This window comes from Coenobita brevimanus, chromosome 110 (assembly GCF_032717465.1).
Source record: "Coenobita brevimanus isolate Jiangsu-jjx chromosome 110, ASM3271746v2, whole genome shotgun sequence".
In the NCBI taxonomy this organism is placed as follows: Eukaryota; Metazoa; Arthropoda; class Malacostraca; order Decapoda; family Coenobitidae; genus Coenobita; species Coenobita brevimanus.
In genome coordinates, this window is record NC_137063.1 from 36,781,670 (window position 1) to 36,805,168 (window position 23,499).

Sequence of the window (23,499 nt, forward strand, 5' to 3'; positions counted from 1 at the left end):
CTTCAGATGGAAAAAAATCACCCAGTTCATTATCCACATGCACTGCAGCCTTAGCACCCTCATAAATACTCTTCACGGCATTCAACAACTTCCCATCTACTCCATATATTCTTAATACTTTCCACAATCCTTGTCTATCCACCCTGTCATATGCTTTCTCTGAATCCACGAAGGCCACATACAACTTCTATCCCTTCTCTAGAAACTTATCCACTATAGACCTAAAGAATGAATATCTGACCTACACAACCTCTTCCCATCCTAAAACCTCCCTGTTCTTCTCCAACTAATTCATCTGTTATTTCCCTGATTCTGTCAATAAGTATCCTACCATATACCTTTCTTATTACACTATGATTGCCACACTCTTATTTTTCCCCTTTTCCTTTGTACGGGGGAATTATTATATCTGACTTTTAATCCTCCGGGATTTTACCTTCCTCCCAGGCCAATCCCCACATCTTCCACATCCATTCTACCATTATCTCTCCCCATGCTTCAGCATTTCACCACACACTCCATCAATTCCTGGGGCTTTCCCCACTTTAACTTTCTTTCTCGCTTCCACAACTTCCATCCTACTGATTTCTTCCTCTCTTCTCACACCCTTCCTTCTCCCAGCCATTCCCCAGCCACTTATAATCGTATTACTTTCATTCTCTATGTTCAACAATTCCTTAAATTAGTGTTCTCTTCATCTTCTCGGTTTTTCTTCCTTCTTCACTAGTAATATACCATTTTTATCTTTCACTCCCCAAATAACTTCTTTAACACTGTGTCTAACTCTCTTGACCTATTCCAGAACATTTTCTTACATTCCTTCCACTTTACACTCAAAATTACTTCCAAATTTCTCATCCGCTCTCTTCTTACTCTCTCTTAGTAATCTTTTCACCTCTCTCTTCCTCTCTGCATATAACTTTTCCGTCTCTCAGCTTCCTCCAAACCCCTGTTTCTCATCCACTCACTATATGCTTTCTTCTTTTGTGCCACAGCCTGTCTCACCTCTTCATTCCACCATTTCTTTGTTAAATATCTACACTGTTGTGTGCAATTGTGAATCATAGTAATGTCACATACCATAATATAAATAATACAAATAGAAAACATGTGGAATAATCATTGCGGACAACCCCACCATCTCAATGGTTCTGTAATATTACTGTTACCAAAATGCAGTATAATATCACCGAGGGCAACCCAACACCCCCAGAAGGAGCCCACAGAGGAGCATATACAGCGCACCTAGACTCCGGGCGACGGGGACATAAGTCTGCCTGGGTCGTGCGCCCCTATGACCCAGAGCTGGCTCATATTTTTGGCTATAACATCTCACACTCGTCCCCTTACTGGCCCCAAGGAAACGCCATATGCGAATGAAGCCATCATACATTAATGAATCAACTCCGCACCCTGATAGAAGCCACCAAGGATGACGACTGGCCCACCCATGTAAAATCATGCAATGGGGCATCAACTCCTGCCCCCGAGAGGACGGAGTTTTGCTGTATGAGCGAGTGTTTGGAGAAGCACCCCTTCTCCTGCCCCTTCGGCAGCACTTACCACCCCCCGCTTCTACTCCCACATCTGACCCACTACACCATCTCAAACAACGGCTAACCCACCTTCAAAACAACCTGGACCTCCGCCTCCACACCGCCTCCAACCCTTGCAAGCCAGGCTACACTGTTATGATAGCGCAGCTTCCCACCCTCCACAAGCTCGCGCAGCGCTTCACGGGGCCCCATACCATCATCCACGTCCCTAACTCCTACCAGGTGACAGTCGAATATCACGGCACTTTCCGCACTCTCAGAAACTGTCATGTACACCCTTTTCATGCTCCTGCCTCCCCTGCCCCGTGCCCCGCCCCACCCACTATCCCCTTGCCACTTCCCTCTACCTCCTATGACTGCTACATCTCCCCCTCGCCATCTCTCTCTCTCCCTCCCCTTCCTCCGCCGCCTCCACCTCACCTCCTGCCACGCCTCCTCACACCTCACCTGACAACTCACCGATGACACCAACTCCTCGCCTCTCCCCCATCTCCTCACCACCCACCACCCCGTACCCTATGCCCAGCACACCGTGCCCCGCGCACACCCCCACGTCCCCTCAACCCACCACACCCCTGCTGAGCGTGTGCTCTCGGTAAGGACAACACCCGTACCGCCGGCTCATCAGGTCGTATTACTGCCCACAAACCTTGGCAGTTATTGGCGATCGACATAGTGGGTCCCCTACCCAAATCTCCCCAAATCCTCCCACCCGCCGCCCACACATACCCCCTCAACCTCACCTACCCTGTCCCACACCCCCCGACCCCGCCTACCCTGTCCCACACCCCCGACCCCACCTGTGCCGCCCACGCCCCCACTACACCACCACCCACTAAGCCTGCACTCCACTCCATGCACTGTGCCGGCCACACTCCTACAACCCCACATCTGCCCTCGCATGCCCCGCGCACCTCACACACGCGCCGACACTGCACCCCCACATCAGTGCCCACACCCACACTTAAAACAACCATCACACGCTCTGGCCGCCTTTCCCGCCCGTTACACCCACTCCCCCACCCCACCCACCTCGCTGCAAAATCACACTCCAAGCCCTGCCCTAAATCATCTCACATTCATGCTACACCAGGCCCAAATTCCAGCCACCTACCCTCCCCAGAGACGCCGAGCCGAATTACCCCAGCATAAAACCCCACGTTCGACATCCATCTCCAGCATGCAGCACAGCCCTGCACCAAAGACAACACCTATCACCATGAGGATTCGCCGAGCCATCTGGGCGTCGCCCTTTGGACGAAAACATCGAGTCCGTGGACCCCACCACCTCCTACGACTCCTCTGCTCCTCCACTGACCCATCCACCCTCTTCATCACCTGTGACGAGCAGCTAGACAAGAACTCAGCCACCACAGCCTGGCACGCCCTCCTCCACCAACACCTACAGCCAGTCTACCACACCTATGACACCAAAGTTTACCACCTCCAGTCACAGGGACGTGACTTTTTCCTAGCAGATGGTGGTAAAATGCGGTATAATCTCACTGAGGGCAACTCAACACCCCCAGAAGGAGCCCACCGGGGAGTATATACAGCGCGCCTGAACTCCGGGCGACAAGGACATAAGTCAGCCCGGGCCGCGCCCCTATGACCCAGAGCTCCCCCACCGCCACTATAGCAGGAATATGAGACTACCTTCCAGGCGAGCTGACTACCAACAACCATGGGGTGGAGCTGTTACTCCAGCTCCAGTCAGCACCCCTGAGAAGGCCGGTAGCCGCTCAACCCTCCTACAGGAGATGGCCTGCAGCCGCTCTGGAGGCAAACAGGAGACGTCCTGTAGCCACTTCCGCCTTCATCAGGAGACGGCCAGAAGCTGCTCTGAATGTGTCCCTAACGTGACGGCCTGTAGCCGCTCGACCCTATTACAGGAGAAGGCCTGCATCTGTGCCGGAGGTAACCAGGAGACGGCCGGTAGCCACTCTGAACGTGCCCCTCGAGAGACGGCCTGTAGCCACTCAACCTTGCTACAGGAGATGACCTGCAGCCACTCCGGAGGTAATGAGGAGACGGCCGGTAGCTGCTTCCACCTTCGTCAGGAGACAGCCGGTAGCTGCTCTGAAGGTGCCCCTTAGTCAGCCTGTAGCCGCTCCCTCCCCCAGGGCCACGGCCAGTAGCTGGGCCTTAGAGACGGCCAGTAGCCATGCCCCTAGGAGGCCAAGGCCAGTAGCTGGGTCCTACGGTAGGAGACGGCTGGTAGCCGCTCCTCTGTCAGGTGCTGACTCCTGCTCACCCACCTACGACCCAGAGGGAGCCCCCAGCCTGGAGGAGTACTGGAGAGGTCCATGACTACCACCGGGCTCTCCTCCCTGCACCTGGATCCTGAAAGGACTCGCCTGACGGGCCCCGACGTGGGCTGATCCCGCAGCCCCCTCCTGACGGCATCCCCGAACACCAAGGACCACAGGCCTTGGGACCTCCAGACCGCCCCCAGGAACCCCAGGCGGGACCTCCTTACATCCAGACGCCGGAGATCTTCACCCTCCATCAGGCGCCTGAGCAAGAAGTTCAGGCAGCTATTCAGCCCCAGCCCTGAGGGCCAGACTCCGGCCCCAAGCCCCGAAAGCGCGGGACCCTTCACCAGCAGCAGCCCCAGACAAGAAAGGACGCCCCTGCGCGTGATTCCATGGCCCCTGAACACAGAAGCCCCTGGCGGAACCCAGCCCCGTCAGTAGTGGGGCCGAGTCACCTCCGCCGCCCTTGTACCTGACCACCATGACGCCAAGACCCAAAAAGGGGTGACAGTGAGACCACAGTGTCCGCGACATAGCAAAACAAATGCAGAACAGTGAATTAAGAGTAAAAAGGAAGCCAGTGAGAAAAGCATGAAAGGCAATATAAAAGAGTGGTGGAATATACAAGGTAACAGCGAAACGGTGAACACGGCAAGACAGTGAAATATGGATCTATCGCTGTGAACGCGCTACCAAATCATAATGACGCATCACACTAAGAACATACGCAGGCCTCAGTGTTAAAGTAATAATTACACACAGTGAAATAGTGTCACCCATTTCCACCAATATATAGAACTTAGACTTCCTGCAATAATAGTGCACAACCCCTCTGCCCTAAGTGCACTTCACCTTACCCGACCTTGTCCTGAGTAGTATCCTACGCGATACTAACAACCCATACCTAGACCTAAGAATTATAATTGTCCAGTATACCTGTATTTGTGACATCTATCTGTTCCACTGTAGAATTTAGTAATACACGTGTAAGGTCGTTGGCTTGAGTTTTTGTGTCCTGCCTCTCTCCTATATGCCTAAGCTCCAGTCTAGAAAGAGAAACCAGCTACACACTAGGCGTTAGAGGGACGGGAAGCCGACCCTAAAACACCTAGCATTACAATGCAAATATTATAATAAGTGGCAACTCCGTGCCCAGTAGATCGTGAAAATTTTAACAGTTGCATGGTTGCCCGTTGGTTCACTCAGTATCCACCAATATGTGACAGGGGATGCATTTATTAGTCATACTTCAACTTTTTTTTTTTTTTGTCACTCCTTGTTGTTCAGTAATTCTCCAGGCATGATTGATTGTAGCATTAGCTACTCTCACCGAGGAAACAATGCTGTGGGCTGGAGTGGAGTGACAGGACATGTTATCTGTAATGCTAAGTGTTTTAGGGTCGGCTTCCCGTCCCTCAAACGCCTAGTGTGTAGCTGGGTTCTCTTTGTAGACCGGAGATTGGACAAATAAATGAGAGGCAGGACATAAAAACTCGAGGCAACAACCTTACATGTGGTTTGCTAAATTCTACAGCGGAATGGGCAGATGTCACAAATACAGTTATGCTGAACAATTATAATTCTAAGGGTTAGATATCGGGTGTTAGTATCGCACAGGGTAATGTTTAGGACAAGGTCGGGTAAGGTGAATAGCACTTAGGGCAGTGAAGCTAAACACTACTATTTGGGAAAGTCTAGGTTCTGTATGTTGGTGGAATTTGTGGCACTATTTTCACTGCTGGGAGGCTAACTGGTTCGTCTGTCGTGTCGTTAATTATTACTCTTACACTGGGGCCTCTGTACGATCTTAATGCGAGGTGGAATCACTATAGATGGTAGCGTGTTCACTTGAGACAGACCCCTATTTCACTGCCTTGCCATGTTCACTGTTTCACTGTTATCTTACTTATTCCACTTCTCTTTTATATCATTACTGATGCTTCCTCACTGACTTTCCATATTCTGATAACTCACTGTTCTGCCCTTGTTTCACTATGTCACGAACACTGTGCTTTCACTTTCACTCACTTTTGGGACTGGGCATACTGGAGGTCAGGTACAGTACAAGGGCAGCGGGAATGACTCAGCCTCACTACTGACGAGGCTGAGCTCCACCAGGGGCCTCCGTATTCAGAGGCCACGGGATCACGCATAGGGGCGTCCTCTCTTGTCTGGGGCTGCTGGTGGCAAAGGGTCCCATGCATTCAGGGCTCGGGATGGGAGTCTGGCCTCAGGGCTGGGGCCGAACAGCTGCCTGAACTTCTCGCTTAGGCACCTGACGGAGGACAAAGATCTCCAGCATCGGGATTAAGGGATGTTCTGCCCAGGGGTCCTGGGGGCAGTCTGGAGCTCCCGGAGGCTGCGGTCTCCAGCGGTTGGGGACGCCGTCAGGAGTGGCCTGCGGCTTCAGCCTCCGTTGGGGTCTGTCAGGTTGTGCCTCTCAGGAACTGGCTGTAGTGAGAAGAGCCCGGTGGTAGTTATGGGACCTCTCCAATACTCCTCCAGGCTGGGGTCTCCCTCTGGGTCATGGGTTGGTGGGCAGGAGTCACCACCTGACGGAGGAGCGGCTACCAACTGTCTCCTGCCGTAGGGCCCGGCTACTGGCTGTTACCTTCTAAGGGCATGGCTACCTTCTGTCACTAAGGCCTGGCTACTGGCCGTGGCCTGGGGAAGGAAGCAGCTACAGGCTGACTCAAAGGTACCTTCGGAGCAGCTACCGGCCGTCTCCTCATTACCTCCAGAGTGGCTGCAGGCCGTCGCCTGTAGAAGGATCAAGCAGCTACAGGCCGTCTCTCAAGGAGCACCTTCGGAGCAGCTACTGGCCGTCTCCTGATGAAGGCGGGAGCGGCTACCAGCCGTCTCCTCGTTACCTCTGGAGCAGCTGCAGGCCGTCTCCTGTAGGAGGGTCGAGAGACTACTGGCCGTCTCTTGAGGGGCAGTCCTGACGAAGGCGGGAGTGGCTATCACCCATCTCCTCATTACCTCCGGAGCAGCTGCAGGCCATCTCCTGTAGGAGGGTCAAGTGGCTACTGGCTGTCTCGTCTAGGGCACCTTCAGAGCGGCTTCTGGCTGTCTCCTAACGAAGGCGGGAGCGGCTACTGGCCGTCTCCTCGTTACCTCCAGAACGGCTGCAGGCCGTCTCCTGTAGGAGGGTTGAGCATCTACCGGCTGTCACAGGGGTGCTGACTGGAGCTAGAGTAATAACTCTACCCTGTGGTTGTCGGTGGTCAGCTCCCCCGGAAGGTAGTCTCACTTTCCTGCTATGGTGGTGGTGGGCGAGCTCCGGGTCATAGGGGCACGTTGCCCAAGCGGACTTCGTCCCTGTCGCCCAGAGTCCAGTTGTGCTGTATGTGCTCCACCGTGGGCTCCTTCCGGGGGTGTTGAGTCGCCCTCAGTTATACTATACTGCATTTTATTATCCTTTTGAAATATTAAATGAGATCAAGAATGCGCACATATTTACCGTACTATTTTGACTTGGTAAGTGACAGTGAAAACACATACGTGAAAATCATGTGTATACGCAAAATAATACCAAAATCAGCAAGTATCATACAGAATTGAGTACGGTGTATGGTGTATGTCAGCACTGTCCGAAGGCGAGTGATAATGTTTTTTTTTTTTTTTTAACTCTGGTAGGCTGGATGTCGATTGCCGAGATTTACGTCAGCTGGAAAAAAAACGACTATAGAGTATTCTACATTCTGGGAAAAGCAACAGTTGCCAACTCAGAGATGCCCAAAACATGCCAGACTTTTCTTACACTGCATAACACTAAATTATTTAGCATACAAACTTAAATTAAATTACAGTACATAATTTAACAAGCAATCACATAAATAAAACATCATAGAGAGGAAAAAAAATAAAAATTCATGTACAACTTACAAAATAACTATGCTTACAAACATCAGGCTAACTGGCAACTCTGACTCGTACCGGAACTACGACAGACATCGAGAATTCACCAGAACAATCTAGCTAACAATCCACCTTCTCAACACTACCGCCTCCCTGGTCCTTTGTCGTCCCGACAAAACTACACAATTTACACGAATATGACCCTTAATCCAAACTACACATTTAATGAAACACAAAATAATCCTTCAACTTATCGGATCTTCTCCTGTGCCTCTTCCAACGATGTTCCTGCTCTTCCACACAGTCCACTCCTCTTGGAATGTCTTGATCCTCTACCCAATTTACTTCTTCCCTTGGGAAACTGTCACCATCCTCTTGTACTTCAGCTCCTTGGTCCTCCCTAAACATCCTCAACTGCGGGTGAGCACAGTTCCTAGGAGACATCCCAGCTACACTGTCCTGGCCCATGGTACTGCCACAGACAATTCACGTGTACCACCTTTGGGCGAGACTTCCTGGCTCCCCGAATCCGGTACTTTATGTCTGATAGACGGTCCAAAACAGTGTAAGGCCCGTCTCACGGGCTCTGCAGCTTCAGTGACTGTCCCTTCTTCCGCCGAGGATTGTATAACCAAAATTTGTCACCATCCTTGATGCTCACCTCACTTGCCTTGGCATCATACTTGTAATTCATCATTTCTCCTGAAAACTTAAGGGCTCCTCGCACTTGATGATGTACCTCAGCCAAGCTTCCCTGAAGATGCTTTGCATTGCTGGAGGTGTCTGTAGGCAGCTCTTCACTAGGTGGTCTTCCCATTAACGGGTAAATGTAACTGGTGGCCCAACATCAGTGTTGCAGAAGTGTAGCCGTTAGACTCACGGGATGCAGACCGATATGCCATCAACAACGCAGGTAATTTCTGGTCCTCTTCTGTTTGCCCCTCTATGCAATACTTGGCCAATTCTTGTCCCAGGGTCCAGTTGAATTTCTTCACCATCCCATCTAACTGTGGCCTCAGTGGGGTCGTCCTAGTCTTCTTGATCCCCAATAACTTGCAGCACTGACGGAACACAGCAGACTCGAAGTTTCTACCCTGGTCTGAGTGTAGCTCTTGTGGCATCCCAAAATGACAAAAAAACTGGTCAACCAACACCGGAGCAACAGTCACTGCCTGTTGATCAGGGATGGAATAGGCTTTTGGCCACTTGGTGAAGTAGTCCATGGCGACACATATATACCGGTTTCCTCTTTCAGTGAGTGGCAGAGGCCCAGCAATGCCCACCGCGACTCTTTCCATCAGTGCACCCATTTGGTACAGGTGAAGAGGGGGGACAACCACGTTTCTTGGGTCCCTTCTTGGCACAACACACATCACAGGCCCAACACCACTATTCGACGTCCTGATGCATGCCAATCCAGTAGAACCTATGTCGCAGCTGACTTAGAATTTTCTTCACTCCCAGGTGCCCATTAGTGATTTGGTTATGGAACTCATCCAAGATCTCGGACCTTATCTTCTTCGAAACCACCAGTTGCCAATACTTGCTGAGGCCATCGGTTGTCTCCCACTGACGCTCCAGTAGTCTGTTATTCAAATGAAGAAAGTCCCACTGACTTCAGTAGCGCTTGGCCGCAGGGCTTAACCTGGAAACTTCTTCCCAAGATGGCTGCACTGTACTCTCCTGCAGCCACTGTAACACTGGTTGTAAATCTGCATCCTCCATCCACGTCCTCTTCAGGCCTTCTTCATCTGAAGCTTGCCCTGTCACAACAGCACGGTGGCATTTCTTGGCAAATTTCCAGTTCCTACTGCATTGCTTACCGTCTGTTCTTCCATCTTCTTGCACACTGTTCATCAAGGTTCTCTGCATTTCCTCAGTGGTGGGGCTTCTTGGGAAAAACTGGCTGGTTGTTGACTCTTGTCACCAGCCTTCACTAATTTACCCTCATTTTTCTCATTTGGAAGCTATAGCTGAAGTGTCCCACCTCACCACATGTTCAACACCCGTTTGTTGCAATGTGGAATTACCTTGCACTGTTTTGTTCTTACTCCTTCTTCCATTAGTAACAATCACCTTCTTGTGTCCCAGCTTCCCGCAAAACCAGCAACCTCCTCCGGTCTTCTCCTGTTCTCTCGACCACTTGTTGCAATCCACTTTCCGATGTCCTGGCATCTTACAATACCAGCAACTTCCTCTGATCTTCTCCTGTTTCCTCTTCCACTTATAACGATCTTTTTTTCCTATGTCCTGGCTTTTCACAGTACCAGTGCCTTCTTTCAAAATTTTCTGCACTACGACCAGCTTGAAAAGTGGATGTACTGAACCTGATGTAGGACTCAAATTCTAGAGGCCTAGCTAGTGCTTCTTGCATGCTTCTTGGTTGTGCCTGCTTCACTTGCACTTTCAACTCTGCACTATCCAGAGTATCGATGAACCGGTCCCTCAGAAAAATAGCCAACAGGTTAGGTGCTGCTCCAGGGTATGCCTTGTATGCCATGCTCTCCAGGTCATGAGCAAGCTGCTGTAGAGATTCGCCTCGAGCCCGTACACGGCTCCGGAATCTTGCTCTATAAATCTCAGTCTGGTACATTGTCCCATATCTGCGCTCCAGCACTTCTACTAAAGAGTGATAACTGTTCCTCTCCTCTACTGACATCTGGCCCAGGATTTCCATTGCAGAACCGTTAAGGCTACTAGCAAGCTGCACTGCCCTCTACCTGTCATCCCAACCATTCTGATCAGCAGGTAACTCAAGCTGTGCATGATAAGCTTCCCAAGATACTCTATCATCAAATTCCTGAGGTTTCTTTTTAATAGGACCCCCATTATAGCCATGCACTTCACTGGTTTGGGACCTAAAAACTGGGACATCATAATTAAGTCCAGGACTTAAAATTTCTGCATTCTGATTATTCAACTCCGTAATGCTACATTTAAATGCTTGGGATCCGTTGAGATTCACCATACACCGTCCATTCTTTTCATATGTTCCTTGTACACTAACCTGAGGCTCAGCAGTGCAATATTTCTCTATAGCCTCAATTTTCTCACTGATTATCTTCACATGGTCGACTACTTGCATCAGCTGGTTATCTACATGCTGTTTGCACTCCATCACAATTCCCTCACCAATCTTCAGCTGGTTGTCCACGTGCTGTCTGCACTCCGTCACTATTTCCTCACTAATTGACTTCAACTGGTCGTAAACATGTTGTTTGCACTCCGTCACACTTTTGCCTACCTCATACTTCTGCTTCCGTAGCTCAGCATAGACTTCCTCCTTCAATTGTTCCTGTTCTTCCTTCATTTCCCCCGAGAAAGCATCTAGCTGTCCTTGCATCCTCAGTTGTAATTCCCTCTGTTGCTCCTGCAATGCCTCTTGAAGCTGTTCCCTCTGTGCTTGCAATTGCTCTTTGATTTCTTCATTCTGTGCTTGTAATTGTACACTTTGGGCCTGTAATGGTTCTTTGAATTCTTTCTGTCCTTCGTTCTGTGCCTGTAGTTGTACACTTTGGGCCTGTAATTGCTTCACAATTGTTGCCAGGGACATTTCCTCCTGTCCAGCTCAGGACCTTGTCTGCATACCCCCTTGCACGATGTTGAAGATCTGACTGATACTCCTGACACCAATGTTACGTCCCCGTCCCACACTGCCACAGGCTTCAACAACCGTAGTTCAGTATAGGAAGGACGTTGCCCAGGGAGTTGGTCTTCCTATGGTCGGCCTTTTAGTGTGCAGTAAGACCACCTGAGGCGTTGTAAAGTAAACACTGGCTTCTTAAGTTCACTGTCTTTATTTTCTAAATAATTACACTTAATGCTTTCCAACGTCACTATTTTCACAGGAACCGAGGATACACAAACTGCAATAGCACTTCATTCACTGTTTGCCAACAGTACTTCACTATTTTCACAAGTACCGAATGCACTTAAACTGCACTGCACTACACTCAGGCTGAACTGAAAACCGACTGAACCTGCTCTAGTCTCTTCCCATCCATATATAAGCTTCTTATATTCTAGAGTTCTACATTCTGGGAGAAGCAACAGTTGCCAACTCGGAGATATCCAAAACATGCCAGTTATCTTACACTGCATAACACCCTAATTTATTTAGCATACAGACTTAAATTACAATACATAATTTAACAAGCATTCATAGAGAAACCATCATAGAGAAAAAGAACATCAAAATTAATGTACAACTTACAAAACAACTGTGCTCACAGACAGCAGGCTAACTGGTAACTCTGACTCGTACCAGAACTACGACAAACATTGGGAAGTCACTAGAACAATCTAGTTAGCAAACCAGCTTTTCAACATTACATTTCTACTAAATGTGGTGGAAGTGAGGTTATTATTATATAGTTGGCTCAGACTGCATAATAAGCCTAGTGGGTATTTTGACTCATTCAGTCTCTATGCTGGCTTAAGGTTGGGTAAATACTGGTACAGGTGACCCTTTCACGGAATCCACATTCGCAGACTGACTTATTCGTGGATTTTTATAGAAGAGAGGGTCCGACTTTCGCCGGTGCAGCTCCGGTTATTCACGGGCTCTTTCGCGGCGTTGGTTTGTTCCCACGTGAAAACAAGCTGTCTCCTGTCGTCTGCTGTCCCTCGTGCCTCTCACTCGGTCTCAGTCTTTGCCTGACCACCACCTCCAGTATTACCGCCCCTGCAAAGCCATTTTTCGCTCCAAGTTTTTGTGATCTTTCACTGCTTTCACGCTTGCTAAGGTATCTGTGAGTGTAAGTGTCTTGCTGCATCGTACGGAAGAGGTAAGAAGTGCATTATTTTTCATGATTAAGTGATTGTGATAAAAAAAGAAGTGTGTGGTAATCATAGGGGCATTTGTCTTCTTAGTATAATAGGAAAAGTGTATGGTAGGATACTTATTGACAGAGTTAGAGAAAGAACAGAGAAATTAGTTGGAGAAGAACAGGGAGGCTTTAGGAAGGGAAGAGGTTGTGTAGATCAGATATTCATTTAGATCTTTAGTGGAAAAGTTTCTAGAGAAGGGAAAGAAGTTGTATGCGGCTTTCATGGATCTGGAGAAAGCATATGACAGGGTGGATAGACAAGGATTGTGGAAAGTGTTAAGAATATATGGAGTAGATGGGAAGTTGATGAATGCTGTGAAGAGTATGTACGATGGTGCGAAGGCTGCAGTGCGTGTGGATGGTGAACTAAGTGAATTTTTCTCTTTGAAAGTTGGGTTGAAACAGGGATATGTCATGTCTCCATGGTTGTTCAATCTGTACATGGATGGGGTAATAAAAGAGGTACAAGGTAGGGTAGTGGATGTTGGAGTGGCCCTGGTGAGAGAGGATAGTGTTTGGAAACTCCCTGTACTGTTGTTTGCAGATGATACTGTGTTGTTGAGTGAAGACGAAGGGGAGCTGCAAGGCTTGGTGTATGAGTTTGGGAGAGTGTATAAGAAACGGAATCTAAAGGTGAATGTAGGGAAGAGTAAAGTGATGGTCTTTGAGAGAGGTGAAGTCAGTGAATGTACAGCGAGGTTGGATGGTGAGGAATTGGAAAATGTGAGTACGTTTAAGTACTTGGGTAGTGTGATGAGTAAGGATGGAGGTTTGGAGGGTGAAGTGCTTGAAAGGGTACAGCAGGGAAGAAAGGTTGCTGGTTCTTTGAAAGCAGTGATAAGAAACAGGGAAGTGAGCATGGAAGTGAAAAAGTTACTACATGACAGTAGGCTATTGTGATACCAACTCTAACGTATGGAAGTGAAACTTGGACGTTGTTGGAAGGACACAAGTCAAGAGTGAGAGAGGTGGAAATGAGTTATTTAAGAGGAGCCTGTGGAGTCACATGGAGAGACAGGCTGACGAATGAGGATATAAAGGAGCGTTGTGGTGTGGATGTGGATGTGATAGGAAGCGTTATGAGGAACACACTGAGGTGGTTTGGCCATGTGGAGAGGATGGAGGGTGAAAGACTGACGAAGAGAGTATGTGAGTGAGGTGGAGGAGGGAAGAGGGAGTCTGTCTGCCTATTTTCGAGACTGCCGGTATCCTGTGTGATACCTGTAATATAAACCTACCAGTCCGAGCTTTGTCTTTGTATATATTCTTGTGGATTGTCTTGCTTTCTGTATTAAGAATTTGGTAATATACATGTAAGGTTGTTGCCCTGTGTTTTTATGCCCTGTTCCTCTCACCCTGTGTCTTAGCTCTTGTCTAGAAAGGGAACCCAGCTATACCTTAGGTGCTGATAGGTCGGGAAGCCGCCCTAGAAACACCTAGCATAACTGGAGTTGCCTTCAATGACGTTTTCTATTTGTATGATGTATATTACTGTATATGACATTACTGTGGTTCAGTTTCACGCAACGTTGCTGATATTACAGAAGGAGAAATAGGCTTTTTAACAACGCGGGAATGTGTTAAGGGGGAAAACTCAATTTTCGGATCAGAAATCGTTTTTTCCCAAAAAATTTGTGTGAAACAATTATGGCATACCGCATCTGCTCAGCAAGTTTGGCGGCCGTAGGAGCACGTGTTTTGCCAGCATGCGTTTTTTAAATTTTAAATGGTGATAAGGGTGAAGCAGCCCTTTAATGTCCTGTTCTGAACCACGTTACATTTCGTTGTTATTTTGCTTTTTAGGTTTTTAGGGAGTTTATGTCATAATATTACTGTACGATACTCTTGGCACCATTCAGGCCATCAGTGAGTGTACGGCAGTGGGAGTAGCAGCTCAGTGTGCTAATTTTACTGGGAGTGGGTGTATGTGCAGCTACGACTCTCTGTTTGTGTCGGCTATTCTCCCGATATTGTGTACTGTTCCCCTGTTCAGTCTGTGGAAATGCCTGCCCTAAGCAAGAAGAAGCAGCGACAGATTGAGAATGGGAAGAAAGCAATGGAGAGAAGATGGAAAAAGAGCGAAAGTGAACCTCAACCATCAACTGCTTGTGACACCTCGCAGCCTTCTGCCAGCATCACGCCACCAACGCCTGTTTCAGCTGCTGCTACACGACATCTGGCTGTTGATTCCACAACAACATCATGAAAGTACAGATGCTGACAAGAGTAATGACATCCTGACTGTCTCGTTGTAAGTTGAAGTGTGAAGATTGTGGTGGACCATTGAAATCATTATTGCAAACAAAGCATACAGACCACACTCTGCCAAGTGCAGCAACGACTGTCTTGTAGGGAGTCTGCTCATTGAACTCCGTAAATCTAAGGAAGAAAAGATTTAGTGAGGGAAATTTAGTATTGGTGTACCACTCGCTAGCACATGGCTATGGATGGAGGGGTGGGGGAGTGGCGAGGACGGCCCCCAGTTGCAACTCACATGTCACTTGAGGTGACCTGACTATGATTGACCTAATCTGTAATCTAACCTCCCTGAGACTGTCCAACAGAGTCAGGTATGTAATAATTATTTTTTTATTGGTATTATGTTACACTAGCACGTTGTTATAAAGAATTCCAGAAGAGTAAAACAAAAAATGCCGTTCTCTCAAAATGTTGTTTTTTCACATTCAAAATGTAACAACTTTGTTAGTAATTGACCGATTCTTTTAATTATTTTGCATTATAATCATGAAAGCAATATCTATATTCACAGCTGTCGGCGATCTTTAATTCTTAAACATTTTTTTATAAACGAATGTTTAGTGAGGGCATGTCCAGGTTTTTGGGAAAGTGTAAACCCATTTTTTTTTTTTTTTGGTACTTCTACATTTCATATACACATGGGAATAGTAGCGAATCATCATTTAGGTGTCAACTGTCTGTGTGTCAAAGGAAATTGTTATAACTTATAGCAGTTCTGCGCAGATACGATTAAAAAAAAAATCTTTCTGCACGGCTTAAAATAAGTCCAATTGTGCTGAAATTCTGGACAGAATAGCAATTTATAGTCACACATTTGGTGTATAAAAAGTTTTGAAATCTGCGAAAAATTAAAGTCGGAAGACAAAAATTCATTTTACCAGATGAAAAATGAGATGGCTCCCTTAAAGCTCACAGTGCCCCCTATCGGCCCGGGTTGGAGGTTTTTAGGAGCACGCCATTCTCTACCAAACAGGCACGGCGATTCCACTTATATTATAACAAACTCACGACTTTAAGGTAAGAAATTTTGGTACATCTCCAACACAGATGGTTAACTGCTGAATTGTTCCTGTAAGAAGTATTTGAGAAAAACAAAAGATACCAATCTGGAGTTTAAGGAAGCGGTCGCTGGCATCATATGTTTACCGATTTCTCTGACTGGCCACGTTAACCCGCCCCATCCCGACCACTTTTCCACCACTGACTCCCCCCAATCCCGACCATTTTAGGATTTTTTTTTTTTTTTTGCTCAAACCTTCGCTTTTGGTGAGAAACATCGAAAATTCATAGAGAAATCGCTCACCTGAGGTTTAAAATGCTCGATACAGGTAGGAGTACCTCCTTACCTTACTGGGTTTTCTATCAGGCTGGCACCAAAGAAAACGAGTTTTATGGGAGGATAACTATTTCACACCACTCATAAACGGTATTTATTTATTTACTTGGTACGAATTTATATGTAGTACGAGAGTATATTGGTTTTCAAGCAGTAATATAGGCATTATAAGCATTGTTTCACTCACTAATACCTGACCTTTTTTTTTGTCACATTACCTGATTATCATTTCTGTTTCTTCCTCTAATGCTATGTAAAGTTTGTTCTCCACATTGTCATTGATTGGGGAATCACTCTGGCCCTGAATTTCGTACCGTGGCATGACATGGCTATAGTGGCCAGGTCACTGATAACAGGTGAATTGCTGAGACAATGGCATGCAGGGGGGGGGAGGAGGTCATGCTGGGTAAGGCATTGTCCCTGCCTGGCATCTTGTAGAGGAAGGTGTCATGTGTATACGTACCAAAAATCACTCGCGAAAATTGAAAATTGTGCAAATTAGGGACCTTGCAATTTTTTCACATTTATGTACGTTGACGGGATTGGCAGTGACAAAATGTGTGGACGTTAAAGAACGTTGACAGAACGCCGCGGGTTAAGTTCGCTCCGACTGGATGTCTGGGTCCAGACTTCTCGGTTTCAGGTACGTTGCGACCTTGGGTTCTTTGTTCTCGACTAGGTCAGTTACAGGCAAGGAAGGAAAAACACAAACACCACTGGTCAAAGGCACACTTATATATTATCAAAAGAACAAACACACACCGTTCTATGAGCAAAACTAAAGAACTTACAATGATTTAGAAATAATTATAAGCAACGATCACTTTCCACCTAGTTCAGCAAGTTCTGACCTATACACAGGATTTCACCTTCCTGAAGTAAGAGTATATCCACACAGTGTCACAGGCAATATTACCACATTAGATCAGGGATGTCATATTCCCATAGACAGACAATATAGTACAGTATAACTATTCCATCAGGCGCGTGACATATATGATGGCATATATTCAAGTCCTTAAGCCTAGGAATTCGCGTGACATAGACGAGGTCCTAGCTAATACAATAGTTATGCGTCACATAGAATGAGGCCCTAACTAACCTTAGACTATAGACGCGTCACATAGGACGAGAGTATTATGATGATTCACGCTCAATGGGGGAAGGGGATTAGTGAGTCTAGGGTGGGGTTATTCATGTGGGGGGCCGGGGTCTGGGGGCTGGGGGAGGGAGAGAGAGAACACACTGGAAGGGGATCACACTGAGGTGTACTGCCTGGTGGGGGGGGGGGGAAGTGGCACTGCGGGGAGGGAACCGATCCCAGGGAAGGGGTGTCGAGCACTCCGTGTACGAGCTCACTGACACACTGAAGGGAGATAACACCGCAGTTGCCGAGAGGAAGGGGGAGGTGTACGGGGGGGGTGAAACACTGGAGAGGGTTATAGAGCACTGGGGAGGCACACCGCGAGTACGGGGAGGGGGCACAGGGGTTGGTTCACTGGGGGAGGGATCTAGTAGCGCGGGGGGGAGCAGATGGTCACAGTGCCTGGTACTCACAGTTCGTGCGGAGGGGACGACACGGCCCACGGGGTAGAGGGACCTACGCTGGGAGCTTCAGCTGGCAGCCAGGCATGGGAGGTGGGCTGCCCGGCAGGTCGTGTAGGGGATGGTGGTCTGTGCAGCCGCCACTAGTCCACGAGGAGTGGGCGGGTGGTGTGCAAGGCGGCTCCCTAGCTGCGATAGCCCAGCTGGAGGCAGGGCTTTCTAGGCTAGGGCTGAAGAGGGTCAGCAGGCACGCTGCTCAGGCCAGCCCTCAGTCATCGTCCAGGTCCTGGGGGAGGACCTGGGGAGGCCTGGGCCTAGGGTTGGCCGGAAGGATGTCCTTACTGGGCTGTCGTCTTGTCTGGCAGGGGCAGCCATCAGGGAGGAACTGCAGCCACCTGCACCGGGAAAGGGCCAACCACCACAGCGAGTGTTGGGGGAGGCCCGCTGTTTCTGGGAGCTGCACTCTCGTCTGGAGGAGGGGGCCATCAGGGTTGCACTGTGACCTTTCGTCCTGGCACAGCCCATCAGCACCTGGGGAAGGCAAGGCTGCAAGGACCGGACACCTGGCCTCGGGGACGTCTTACCCAGTCTGGTCTTAGGTGAGGAGCCTGTAGGGGAGCAATTCCCACCTTCTCAGGTAGAGAGTTGGGGAGAGGGGCCCCTTACTCTGCGCAGAGGTTGTGGGAGGCACTAGGGGTGTTCCCCTCTACTGGAGCCTGGGGACTGGCGGAGGGAGGGCGATTGAGGGCCGAGCCTCCTGCTTGGCGGGCCCATAGGACCCTGCCAAAATGCCAATCCGGGGTATGCGGGGGAGGTCCAGGGGACTCTCCCTCTGTCATGCAGCCCTGTTGGGCACTGCCTGGGCTCCTAGAGGAGGCAGGAGAGTGGTAGGAGTCAGAGGAGACTCTCAGGGACACTGCCGACCCAGGCGGCTGGGAGATAGTGCCCGTTGGGTTCTCCCAGCCACAGCCACGGATCCAGGAGGGCCTGCGCTCTGGCTGTTGGGCCTGGGACTCCTGACCCTGTGACAGTGGGAGGAGGAGGTCGGACGAACTCTCTCGGCTTTTACCACAGCTCCAATAGAGCGTGCCCTCCTTCTGTAGGGGTCGGGATTCCTGTCCCAGCACTGGAGGGAGGAAGAGGTCAGACGAACTCTCGGCTTTTGCCACAGCTTTAATGGAGCATGCCCTCCTTCCAGCGGGGAAGGTTTTTTCCCAGGGATGGGGCAAGAGGTCGGATGAACTCACTCGACTTTTGCCACAGCTCTGACGGAGTGATCCCTCCTGCCGTAGGGGGATGGCAACCCTTGAGGCTCCTCCTGAGTTCTCTATTAAATAGGAGGCCGATCGAGGGGACTCAGCATCCAAGTGTGTGCTTGGGAGCTTGTTAATACAAGTCCCACCCCGATTCTGGTGAACGTTCCCACTGCTGAAGAGTAGTGTACTTTCTCTGCAGACTGCCGGGTGGTCTGGCTGCAGGGAAGAGGGGTGCTGGGTCACGAGAGAGATATGTTGGTTTAACCTGGATGGTGAGCCAGGTAAGCCAGCCTCTCCATTGTCCCCTTGTGGGGTGGGTGTCACCCCCTCACACTCTCCTCCTGGGGTGGTGGTGTCGGGCTCACTCTGCCGCGCAGGTATTTCATGTCCCATGTCAGCGCTATGGAAAACTTAATAATTTAACCAAGCCTAACCTAACTAAACCAGGTCTTGGATTTGACAGCATTTCAAATGTAAAAATGCGTGTTAGGAACGTAAAATATGGCCAGCTATAATGGCAGACATCTGTGGAATATTTACGCATTCTAAATTCCCATTTATAGCTTTTGGAGGAAAGTTCATAAAAATCCCCAGTACCTGTGGTAATCCAGGAAAAATAACAAGTAGCCTGTGAAGGATTCATTTCAATACAGGAATGAAAAGACCGCTCCCGTTTGGTAAAGAATACATGAATGTCCATCCGCGATCCACCGCAAGACCTGCCTCGGGCCATGAAACCATCAGAGGGGTAAAGAAAGGGGCTTAGTGAGCAGAGAAATGGGAAGGATGGGCTAAGTTTGGTGGGCATTGGGGTTTGTCAGGAAGATATATCCTCTGAAAATGAATGTTGTGTGTAGGAATAGTTGTCTGAGTGGAGTAAGGGTTTATTTCAAAATATCCTCCACGTATGAAAGTTTCAGGAGTGGTAATGAAATGGGCATGCAGATAAGCTGTAATTGTGTTGGAGTGGTAGGGTTGGTCCATGAAAATGTATGCTGTAAATATAGGTGCTGTAGGATCAATGGTTTAAGTGCAGTGAAGGCTGACTTCAGTCGAGTTGTCTCCAGCAACAGATAAGTTCGTTTTGTTTTCATGTGCTTGGCACATTTAGTTGATTTCTTTAGATTTAAAATGCCGGGAATAGCGACAGAGGGCAACACAACATCCTCAGGAGGAGCGTATGGAGGGGCAGACACAGCGTGACCTGACCCTGGGAGGCAGGGACATAAGTCCACCCGGGCCGCATGCCTCTATAACCTGGAACTTGCCCGGCGCCACCATAGCATGAAAAGGAGACTACATGGCGGGTTAGCTGACCCTCGACAGGAGTAGGGTGGAGCTATTACCGGTACTCTAACTCCAGGCAGCACCCCAGCGATGGCCGGTAGCCGCGCCATTTTTGAGACGGCCTACAGCTGCTTACCCCTTCTTCAGGACACGGCCAGTAGCCGCTCCCGCCTTCGTCAGGAGATGGCCGGTAGCTGCTCTGAAGGTGCCCTAGAGACGGCCAGTAGCTGCTCACCCCTCTTTCAGGAGACAGCCAGTAGCCACTCCCACCTTCATCAGGAGACGGCCGGTAGCCACTCTGAAGGTGCCCTTGAGACAGCCAGTAGCCTCTCACCCCTCCTTCAGGAGATGGCTGGTAGCCGCTTCCGCCTTTGTCAGGAGACAGCCTGTAGCCGCTCCGAAGGTGCCCTTGAGATGGTCAGTAGCCGCTAACCCCTCCCTCAGGAGATGGCCAGTAGCTGCTCCCGCCTTCGTCAGGAGATGGCCGGTAGCCGTTCTGAAGGTGCCCCTGAGACGGTCAGTAGCCGCTCACCCCTCCCTCAGGAGACACCTTCGTCAGGAGACGGCTGGTAGGTGCTCCTAAGGTGCCCCTGAGACGGCCGGTAGCTGCTCTCTCATACGGGCCACGGCCAGTAGCTGGGCCCCAGCAACGGAAGGAAGCCGCGCCCCTAAAAGGCCATGGCCAGTAGCCGGGCCCTACGGCAGGAGATCGCCAGCAGCTGCTCCTCCGTCAGGTGCTGCCACACCCCCGTGACGTGACATCCTCAAGGAGGAGGGTCCCAGTCCCGAGGACCTGTGGAGAGGCCCTGTGTTATCCCGAGGGGTGTACTCTGCCCAGCCGGCTCCAGAGGGACCCTACCTGACGGATTTCAATGACGACAGATGCCGCAGTTCACTCCTGACGGCGTCCCCGACAGCAGGAGGCTGCAGCCACCGGGCCCTCGAGGCCACCCTCAGGACCCCCAGGCAAGGCCTTTCCCCTCTCTGACGCAGACGACCCTCATCCTCTGTCAGGCGCCTGTGTGCACGCTTCAGGAGGCTGTTCGTCCCCAGCCCTGACAGTGCAGGGCCCTTCGCCGCCCCCAGCCCCGGACGAGAGAGGATGCCCCTACGAGTGATCCCATGGCCGCTGGATACAGAAGCCACAGGTGGGACTCAGCCCCCATCAGGAGTCGGGCTGTGAGTCCTCCCGCCGCCCCCCACCAACCATGCTGCCGCCCCACCGACCGTGAGTGACAGTGAAAGTGCAATGACAGTGTAATAGTGACTGGAATATTGGGCAGAACATTATCCAAGAGAACATAAGTACAAGGCCTAGTAATGTGTGATAGTTGTGATTTGGGCAAACAGTGACATAGGAGAGTAAGAAGAGAGATCTAATAAGAGTGCAGTGATTTCAGTGAACAACAGACTCGGCCCTCATAGTGTAATTCCTCTGCACTGCAAGACCAGTGAAATACTTGCCCAGCCTAAATACAGTTCATATTCCCCTCTAAGTGACAGTGATCTATTCTCCTGCCCGAAATACTACAAACACTTGTTATTGTGCCATTCACCTGCTATCCTGAACTATTGTCTAAATAGTATCCTGTGTGATACTGCGATATTAGTACATGACTTATATTACCCAGATTCCTGTTGTTGTGACATCTACCTGTTCCACAAATAGAATTAGTCGATGCACATGTAAGGTTGTTGCCTTGAGTTTTTGTGTCCTGCCTCTCTCTTATTTGTCTAAGCTCCGGTCTAGAAAGAGAACCCAGTTGCACACTAGGTGTTCAAGGTACAGGAAGCTGACCCTTAAACACCTAGCATAACAAGATTATTTCTTTTGTATTATAAGAGAATTTACGAACTGGAGGGGTTAGGTATACCGGTAGCCATTAAAATCGTTTGGAGTTACAAAAATAAAATAACTAATGGATCATCCAAGTGAAGGTGTTAAAGGAGAGTGTTGTGTGTACAGGTGGATGGACAGTGTTCCCGTGGCTAGGCGTCGGTGTGGCGCCAAGGAGAGGCATGGCACTCCTCTGGTATAACGTCGATCGCGCCGGCAGGAGGAACGTGCTACTCGAACATGCTGCATGTCCGGTCTTGATGGGGGACAAGTGGGGTTAGTGATGATGATAGCTGCACAGTTCACTAATACTTTAAGATACTATCTGTGCTGACATTTTCTTCATTTTCCAAGTGCCCATTATAATGGAACAGGTTCATTAAAGTAATTTTTTAGGTTCTTAGAGTAAACAATATCTGTGACTGGGGAGCTTCAGATGACGTGCAGATAATTCTGGTCAACAAACTCCTACAGGAGGTAAAGATCTTTATAGGCTACTGTCAGTTAAGAGGGTTCAGCACGTTTGTGCATACACCGGACAAATTAATAATTTCCACATGTTTGTATATACAGTACAGTACTCATGAACTGTTGTAATATTGTAAATGTCAGAATGCCCTTTGCCTTGCAGTAATCAACAAGTGGCTGCAGTATGGTAGTCAGGCCTTCAAGCTGCCCTGCCTTCCAGACCTATTCGCACAGTTTGCCCTCCCTTACCGCTAACATCATCATCATCATCATCCGGACCGCCTTTCCCACCCTAGGGCAGGGCGAGGAGTAGCAACGTCCAGACAGCCCAAGTTTGCCCGTTCCAATGGGCCACGCTTCCATTCACTCATCAATTCAAGCCCCCGGAATCCTGGCTCTATCTGATACGCCAAAAAACTTTCACCACATTCTGCAGCTTCACATAAACGTATCCGATAGCGTCAGTCTGAACGCCGTCATGTTAAAAAGGGGTGCCAAATCCCTGATCATGCACTTCTCACAACAGTCATCCTGCCAGCTCAGTCTCTTTTCTGACCCATGGCCTCACCGACTTCCATACCTCTCTTCCTCACGCACTCAACCAGCATATCCCTCCACCTACTCCTTGGTCTACATTGCCTTCTCCCTTCTTGAAATTCACCTTTTTCACCACTCTGTTGTTATCCATTCTTTCCACATGACCATACCATCTCGATACACTCTCTTCGATTCTGGTGTCTACAGACTTCCTCATTCCACACCTTTCAAGAATCACATTATTTCGTATCCTATCCACTCACATGCAGACTCCACATACAGTCCTCAGCAGTCCCATCACTACTCTCACTCTTGACTTTTCATTTGCATGCCACACCATACAGTCTCACACCCATATGTTAAAGTTGGCACTAACACTCCTTCATGTGAGCCTCGTGCGGCTGCAGCACTCAAGCCTCTGTTTCTTACCAAGGCCTTCCTAGCACCAGCTACTTTCCTTCCTTGTGTCACTC

At 49.2% G+C, this 23,499-nt stretch overlaps 1 protein-coding gene across 1 annotated transcript in view; it reads left to right on the plus strand.

Annotated features, from left to right (window-relative positions):
• The window catches only part of LOC145417549 (prolyl 4-hydroxylase subunit alpha-3-like), an 86,263-nt gene extending 63,519 nt beyond the window's left edge, over window positions 1-22,744 (plus strand). The window contains exons 11-12 of the mRNA XM_080286257.1: window positions 22,151-22,297; window positions 22,653-22,744. Coding sequence (XP_080142383.1) covers window positions 22,151-22,297; window positions 22,653-22,744 — 239 coding nt within the window. The remainder of the gene's footprint in view (window positions 1-22,150; window positions 22,298-22,652) is intronic.
• Window positions 22,745-23,499: the final 755 nt, after the last annotated feature.